Source organism: Atta colombica, unplaced genomic scaffold (genome assembly GCF_001594045.1).
Source record: "Atta colombica isolate Treedump-2 unplaced genomic scaffold, Acol1.0 scaffold11, whole genome shotgun sequence".
NCBI classification, from domain to species: Eukaryota; Metazoa; Arthropoda; class Insecta; order Hymenoptera; family Formicidae; genus Atta; species Atta colombica.
Window position 1 is genome coordinate 838,850 of NW_017259195.1, and position 9,087 is coordinate 847,936.

General features: G+C 31.2%; 1 protein-coding gene across 3 annotated transcripts in view; it reads left to right on the forward strand.

The window, feature by feature from the left end:
- Positions 1 to 8,966, forward strand: part of LOC108693806 (ATP-binding cassette sub-family D member 3) — an 11,662-nt gene extending 2,696 nt beyond the window's left edge. Inside the window, exons 3-13 of one of the 3 annotated variants that reach the window (XR_001932045.1) lie at positions 3,668 to 3,855; positions 3,928 to 3,997; positions 4,304 to 4,401; positions 4,667 to 4,847; positions 5,007 to 5,219; positions 5,308 to 5,377; positions 5,483 to 5,958; positions 6,195 to 6,491; positions 7,933 to 8,094; positions 8,219 to 8,437; positions 8,505 to 8,966. Coding sequence is in view for 2 of the 3 variants with exons in the window: in XM_018202956.1 (XP_018058445.1) it covers positions 3,668 to 3,855; positions 3,928 to 3,997; positions 4,304 to 4,401; positions 4,667 to 4,847; positions 5,007 to 5,219; positions 5,308 to 5,377; positions 5,483 to 5,958; positions 6,195 to 6,491; positions 7,933 to 8,094; positions 8,219 to 8,296 (1,833 nt within the window). In the remaining variant the exon portion in view is untranslated. Of the gene's footprint in view, positions 1 to 3,667; positions 3,856 to 3,927; positions 3,998 to 4,303; positions 4,402 to 4,666; positions 4,848 to 5,006; positions 5,220 to 5,307; positions 5,378 to 5,482; positions 5,959 to 6,194; positions 6,492 to 7,932; positions 8,095 to 8,218; positions 8,472 to 8,504 lie in introns of those variants that run through there. The other 2 variants (XM_018202956.1, XM_018202957.1) reach the window with 2 other exon arrangements.
- Positions 8,967 to 9,087: the final 121 nt, after the last annotated feature.

Sequence of the window (9,087 nt, forward strand, 5' to 3'; positions counted from 1 at the left end):
TATGTTGACAGATGCCCAAGTTTATTGTATGACGTCTATGATCTATTTATTTCGACCACCACTTACCGCTAAAGCCATCTATAGGAAAATGGCGGAAGCAAAGTTGTACACCTAATAGTATCTAGAGTTTTCATTGATACCAACATTATCCTCTCTATTTTTTGAGAAAATGTCTTATTATAAAAGGTCAAAAGAACATAGGTCTGTTTTTGATTGCTGTACTTTCTGAACTGATACACACAATGCAGTAAGTTGAAGAAACAAATATATTTTTGTTTGTTTCACTTCATTTTGGATATGGTCAACGCGATATTGCAAACGCTTTGAAGCGTTTTTTAATTGATCAGTTTGTAAAATTCTTTCTTCTAATTGATCTATCAAACGCTTCAAAGCGAGATTTGTGTCGAGATAACGCCCACAGAATGCAGCAATTAAAAATAGAGATATCTCATGTAAGTGAGATTAGAAGATTTTTATTTCATAATTATACAAACACAGGTTTCTCACATCGCATGTTCCAGCATGCTCCAAGGAGCTCTTGCTATAGCTTCTACTCATTTCAACAAGTATGTGTAGAGTGAGTAAAGATTTGTTCGTGTCGCATGCTCCAACATATTATATAATATAATATGCTCCTACCATAGCTCTTACTCATTCCAACGCGCTTGATAGAATGAGTAGGAACTAGGTAGGAGCATGTTGGAGCATGTTGGAGCTTGCGACGCGAACAAATCTTAAATGCTATGGTAGAAGCATTTTAGAGCATACGATGCGAACAAACTTAAATTTTCGATTTCAAAAACAAATTCTCTGCTTTAAAAACATAAATTATCCCTCATCCGATGTTAATAGAATTAGACTTAATAGAATTCGACGCGTTTTTGCACGAAATGAAATCTTAAAAAAAAAATCCCGTCTCTATCCTGTGGACCGAGATATTAATCGTTAAAGTTGACAATTATTCAGGTTAAGAAATCTGTCATCGATGGCATATAGAGGGATGTGAGAAAAAATATTTTCTCTGTTTCAATTACATAAATTCTCCGCTTTAAGAACCAATCTCTACTGAATAGAATTTATTACACTTCAGCATTTACATAGTCAAGAAGAAGGGGACTTGGTTTACATAAATTCCTTATCCACATTCATCCTTTCACACTGTTAGTACCGAACTCGAAAAAATAAATAAAAGATTTTCTTAATATTTTTATTTTCATTTCTTTGAATATCGTAATATATGTTCTTCTATCTTATAATATTTATTACCTACACTTATAATATTTATTATCACAGCCTGACTATTGCATATATACTATACTACAGTACAATAGTACGATTCCTAGCTACAACTATACATAGATATGTCGCAATACAATATAAATTCTTAATATTATGTCACATCTTTTCATTGTGTCTCACGCATTTCTAGATGCAAATTGAACAAATTTCTACTGTAAAAACAAAAATTATATAGAAAAAAATTTGTATTTTTAAAGCGGAGAATTTAAGTTTTTAAAGCAGAGAATTTGTGCAACTCTTCATACCGTCGATGTGACAGATTTCCTAACCTGAATAACTTTAACAATTAATGCAACAATTCGATTCGTGAGGCAGAGCGAAACTTTTTTTATCAGATTCATTCATTTCGTGCAAAAAAAAATCGCATCGAATGAGAATTTTTTCAAAATCGGAAGTGAGGAGACTAATCATGAAAAATAACAATTATACAACAAAGACACAACGGCACTTGTGTCTATTTATACAAATGGAAAATCTATTAGCAAGCATGAAAATATTAGGCCAATATTTTGTATCAATAAATTGTGCGATAAATCTTCGAATGAGTTATAGCCTCGTAAAAATTATTCATTTCTTATATAATTTTGTTTGTTTTCTGATTGCGAATATGACAATACAAAAGTGCTTACTCATAGTGCTTACTCATATTTTGGCTGCTATATTGAAAAAAACATACTAAAACAGAAGTTTTTAACGATTATCTTTGAAATTGTTCATGTTACAAAAAAATTTTAAACAAAAAATGTTTATCATGTTTTCTATAATACAAAAAGGTCCCATACGTAATGAACATATACTCAATACTTTGATATATTTAAAAAACTGATAAACAGGCCATCTCAAAGTTTAAATGATGCACCTTACTTAAATGAATGAAAATTTAAACTCGACAATGAAGCAAGTAAAGTAAGGTCCACCCCATCTTTCCCCTGGGGTGCGTTCCAAAACTTAACTCTGTCCGAGTATCCTTTATCTTTATTTCGGTGACCAAAAGATGAAATGATACTCGAAGAGTTGAATTTTGGAACGCAATCCTGCTAAGGAAAGAAACGATTTGCCAACCTAGGAAATTTTTCTTATAATTTTTATTACGAATTGGAACATTTTTCAGAAATATTCGGAAAGTTTATATCTTCTCTCAGAATTTTTCATACATGTGAATTCTGAAATATTCTGAGATTCTTATCACTTAATTAAAAAAAAATATTTAAAAATTTTTTAGATTTTATAACATTTCATCAGAAGTTATACTTACAAAAAAATCTTAGAAATCTTTTATATTTCATAATTAAAATATACGGAAAATTTTGAGACGGGATGTTGAATTTCTGAAAAAAGATGTAGATTTTCTGAAAAGTGTTTCAATTCGTATAAGAAATGTGAGAAAGTTATAAAATTATATAGACATTCTGAAAAATTATATGAAAAATTCTGAGAAAAATTTTCACCAGGGAAGGAAGATTCACTCCACTCCTCCACCCCCCCACTCTGCTAAGAGTACACAGCTTCTTAATTGTACTGTTGCATATGAATTTCGATTTTCCGTGCAAAGCAATTTCCACTCCACCTCTCTTCCTACCAAGGAACGAACAATTTTCCACGCTTCGTGGAAAGTCGAATCCCATATATAATAGTATAATTATAGAAGTCCTGCGCCTCTTAGCAGTGGGAGAAAAGGGGTGGATCTCCTTTCGCGCGGAAATTGCACGTCCGTAGGCAGAAGGAGGGTGCATTAAAAAATGTTAATTAAAAATAAAAGTCGATTAAATAAAATTTGAATTATTGGACTTTGCTTCACATTGTTGAGTTTAATTTTTCATTCATTTAATAAGACGTATCGTTTAAATTTTGTGTAGTCTTTTTTGTTTTTTACGAGGATGTAGTTCATCTGAAGATTTGAACCAATTATGTTACTATAGGGAATGCAATAAATTGAAATGAAACAAACTATATCCGCAAGCATAATAAGAAACGATAACATTAAAATGGCATTAAAATTATTGAAAAAGAAATTATAATTGATTGAAAAATGATTTTTAGTAATCACTTGAAATTATTTTGATGTTATTTTGATATAATAATATAAATTTGTATAAAAATTAATACAATGTCATGGCTTATTTCGAGCTATTAACAACATGTTAATTATATTAATTTAAAGTTAATTTAATTATAGCTTATGACTTTGTGTTAATTTTTTAAGAAAATATATGAACATTTTTTATTCCATTATAAATTTGTATTCTGTTTGAATATCCAACTTATTGCACTAAGGTATATTCATATCACTTCAGAATTTTCTTTTGAAAAAGAACAGAATTAATATGCAAGGATAGATCAAGATCATACTAATTATGTACCTCCGCAGCAAAAATCAAAGAGTCCCAAGGCACAGGTCAATGCCGTCTTCTTCCGTAGGCTCTATCAACTACTTAAAATCGGTATCCCTGGTGTATTATCACCAGAGTTTGGTTTTCTATTCCTGGTGGCGACCGCCCTAATTGGCAGGACTCTGTGTGACTTATGGCTTATCAACAAGGCTACTTTGTTAGAAACGTATGTGCAGTGTTTTTAATTATTGATGGTTTCAAAAAATTTCATCTATCTAACGCAGAACTTTGTTATCAGGTCAATTGTCAACATGAACCATCTATTATTCAGACGATATTTGCTCCATTTATTTGGTATGGTTCCAATGGTAAGTCGAGTTTTATTGGTACAGTCTACTTGAAGATTGTATATGGCATGGTAATGGAAATCTTTTTATTGCCAGAGAGAGAAAGAGAAATTTTTTAAAAATACTTAATAATGACTACATTCTACAAAAAAAAGCAGCTTCGCAGCTGTTGCAAAGTTCTTTAATATATGATTGGTTTATATTTTCAAGTCCAGTAAGGAATTAATGGTAAGATCAGTTGTGTTAAAGAATTTTACAAATGTTGCAAAGCTACTTTACTAAACGCGTTTAATATGTTCCGTATATTAATTTATTGTATTAATTTAGATAGCGATCGTGAACAACATATTGAAATATGCTTTAAGCGAAATGAAATTAAGATTGCGTACGAATATCACGCGTAATTTAATGGATGATTATCTTAAGTAAGTAACTGATATATATTTCTTTGTTAATTGAACTTTGTTCGGTTTCATTTATAAAACAATAGTCTTATAATTAATCTGATATATTCATTATCAATGCGTTTGTATCTTAGCATAATATTGCAAAATATTTGACCTATTGTTGACAGTCGTACAAGTTTCCGCTTAAATAATTTATTACAATAAACTTTACTTATATCGGAAAGATAAATGAAAATGTTATTAAAAAATTATAATACTTAAAAATTAATTATTGTTTTCGTAGAGGCTTTACCTATTATAAAATGAGTAATCTGGATAGCCGAATCGCGAATCCGGATCAGCTGTTAACTACAGATATCGATAAATTCTGTGAAAGCTGTACAGATCTTTACAGTAATATTGCGAAGCCTCTATTGGACATTGGTCTTTACGTATACAGATTAACAGCTACTATTGGCGGACAGGTATACAACATAAATCTATTTCTACCAATGTAGATTAACTTTAATTTCGATTTAAATTACTCTTCATTTTTTCTCATTCTTAGAAGTAGAATACATTGGTAGAGATGGACATTAGTGGTTAGCATTTTATCACTACAAAGTAATGTTACATTTTTCCAGACGCCACTTTTTATACTCTCGTATTTAGTGATAGCTGGTACCTGCTTGACTCATCTTCGCAAACCTATCGGAACAATGACGGTCAAAGAGCAACGATTAGAAGGAGAATATCGTCATATCAATTCAAGGTTAATCGTTAACTCGGAAGAGATAGCGTTTTATGGAGGAAACAACAGGGAAAAATTGACGCTGTTAACTAGCTTTCATAAACTTGTGAGTGAACTTTGTTTCCGAATATAATGTATATTCTATATATTATACTTATGAATAATATTACTTATTTTTGTATTGTTTTTTATAGGTGACTCATCTTCGTAAATTCTTGGAATTTAAAGCCTTGATGGGCGTTGTAGATAATTATGTTGGAAAATGTAAGAAATGATTTATATTGTGACAAAAACTTAACAACACATGTTCCACTTCATTTTTAATTGCTGCTTTTATTTTCTAATACTAATCGCTATATTTTTTGTCAGATTTTGCCACCATAGTCGGCTTCTACGCAGTGAGCATACCTTTCTTCCAGGAGAATCACTCTGTACTCTCCGGCACGCCCGATCACAGATTCAGATTGTATTACACGTACGGCCGGATGCTGGTGAAATTGGCTGAGGCGATCGGCCGATTGATAGTGGCCGGCAGGGAATTGACGCGTTTGGCGGGATTCACAGCGCGGGTCACTGAGATCAAACTGGTTCTTGACGATTTAAACGCCGGGAAATACGAGCGAACAATGATCTCAGATTACAAAGACAAAGTGATCGGTTATCCTGGTAAAGGCAAAATTGTACCACGCGACAACATTATACGGTTCGACAATGTTCCCCTGATGACGCCGAACGGAGACATACTCATCAAGGAGCTATCCTTTGAAGTGAAATCGGGAATGAATGTACTGATTTGCGGTCCAAATGGTTGCGGCAAGAGCTCTATGTTTAGAATTCTCGGCGAAGTATATGCTTGTTATCTTATCGTTCTAGTTTATTGCTATTGTTTTATAACTTTGTGAACTAATTTTTCATAAACTATATCATAATCTACTTGATTCTTTTTAATAAAATCTTGTTATTAAATTAGTTCTGATATGAAGAATGAATTAAAAATTGTTATTGAATAGTATTTTTTTAGCATATAGTAACAGGTTTATATTTTTTGTTGATTTTAATCAATTCGAATCGTAATGTTTAGCTGTGGCCGATTTGGTCTGGAACTATTACAAAACCACCGCGTGGTAAGCTCTTTTACATTCCGCAACGTCCTTACATGACACTGGGTACATTGAGAGACCAGATCATATATCCTCACACGAAGGAAGAGATGAAAAGACGTGGTAACATTAATGATGAGGACTTGAAAAAGTTTCTAGAGCTGGTACAATTGACTCATCTATTGGACAGGGAGAATCTCGTCAATGAAAAAGAGGGTTGGGACGCAGTGGCTGATTGGATGGACGTCTTATCAGGCGGCGAGAAGCAACGTATAGCAGTGAGTTCTTTTTCCTTTTCTTATGTCTCAAGACTGATATTTATCATTGATTTATATGATTGAGTTATACCAACGAGATAATATTAAAGACTAGTAATGCCGATTCTTGGATCGATGCATCAAGAATCGATTTTTTTATTTCTCGATTCTTTTGGAATCGATCCAATTTTTCAGAGAATCGTATCGACAATTGTCAATTTTTACAAATCATTAATTTTGAAAGGAAGGGCGCACGAAGCGATTATACGCTAATTAATTATTAATTATTCTCAGATAATAATTTAAATGTAAGGCAATAATTTAAATGTGATCACCGCATAAAGAGCGCAATGCAATGATATTTATTAAAAAGTTATGAAGTAATCCGTTTAAGTTCTAAATAATATGATTAAAAAACGACTGTGATTCAAATCAGGGACACATAAAATAAACTTAAGACAGTAATAGTAAGACGTAGCAGTAATTGCATCAACTAATCACAATAGAGAACGTAAAGTAACTCTATTGTGATTGGCCAATTTGCTTACTGCTATGTTTACTGCCTTATATTTTTGTAAATGCTATGAGCTTTACTTAAGTCCACTAACAATATATTTAAATCGATGTTAATACGTATGTATACAAAGAGTACAATGTAATAATTCTAAGAAACCTCGTCTATATACTATAAATATTGTTATATAAGTATTTAAGGATCGATTCCGAAAATCGATCCTTTTTTTTAAGAATCGGCATTACTACTGTCGACCCTGGGCAAATTTTCGTAGGGATAATTATCGGGGATAAATAAGAAAGACGTTACCGACAATGAAAATTTATGATTTTTATCATAGTAAGTATTTCGACAATATATTATTAAATTCGTGATTTTTTTATTATATAAATAAGTATACATTTTGGTATATCTTTTATATTGCCGAAAAATTATAATTTTTTCTCTGCAATTATCATCTCTATTGATAATCAAACTCGAATGACATTAAAATCACAATTTTAAATAAAAATTGAGTATTATTAAATATATGTACATGTCCCCCGAAATTAATAAATTATGAAATTAGTACCGTATTATTAGTTTCTTACTCTTAATCACTTAAATTTTAATAGGCACGCGAATTAGCGTCGACCATAAGCGTCGACCGTTTTTAATGGTACCTCGTCGATGATTATATGAAATATCTTAATATTTTGTTTATACCTTGTACTAATTATCTTATCGATTTGTTTGTTTTTTACCACTACATGAATTGCATTAAAATCTTTCTTTTTTTGTTTCGTTTTCACTATCTGTCAAATATATATTTACTTCATTTTCAGTACAAGTGTACACTAATTCAGTTATAAAGAACAGACCTTTTATTGTATTATAATTATTATTGATGAAGTATTATATAATTAATACTGATAAAGTATTTTTTAATCACTTTTGTTATTTGTAAAGATGGCTCGACTATTTTATCACAAACCGCAATTCGCAATTCTGGACGAGTGCACGAGTGCTGTCAGTGTCGACGTCGAAGATTCTATGTACAGATACTGCAGACAAGAGAACATCACGCTATTCACAGTCTCACATCGTCGTTCCCTTTGGAAGCATCACGAGGTATTATAAATCTATTTATTTTTTTTGCGTTGATCAACAGATGTATTTATGTTTATTGTATTATTAAGTTTTGTAACTTTTATGTTATTTTATCTTTGTTTAATTTTCTATTTATTGCTTTTAGTACTACTTACACATGGATGGCCGCGGAAGCTACGAGTTCAAACCGATCGAGCAAGACACGATAGAATTCGGGTCGTGAATTCTTGCATTTCTGCACACGCGGAAATGCGTTAGTACGCAAGAGATATCTATTTAGTTTTCTTTTTCCTTTTAGTTTACGATTATTCAACAATTCCAACAATTTAATAGACGACATTTTATCTGTTAATCAGCAATTTTTGTAAGTATAAAGTATAAAATATCACAAAACCGATTATTAAGTATTAAATCTATATATAATTGCACAGGATGCCTTGATACAGAATGTACATGTACTGTACAGAATGTATGTATTATACAAATGGAATAGTGATAAACGGCGTTATCGCGATCATTTTCAGCGCTATCATAAATTTTTTCGCGTAGATACATAATCAAATCTGTCATGCACAAAGATATATTGCACAAAAGTATATTATATTTTTCGATTATTATTTTTCTACAAGATAATATATTTTTGATAATGTCGTTGTCGAAGACACATCGAGCTTGGAACGTATGTGATGTTATCATGTATATATGATACTTTTAGATTTTCAGATCCCTTAAGGCATGGTGGAAGTATATTAAGTATACTCGTTTTCAAGACGAATTTCGTACCGTTCTGCGCATAACCAGATATGGCCATTTTAAACATTTGCATCGCGGTAACTTTGAAGTGACGCAAAATAATATTTCGCGAAAATGAGTATGTGTCAAATAAAAACGTGCACAAATAATTTCATAAAAAAAAGATGCAGAAATTTGCATTTCTTTCGAAATATTTCTTTCTAAATTATTATAAATTATAAATTATTTATATTTTATTTATATGTATATTGTCTATATATA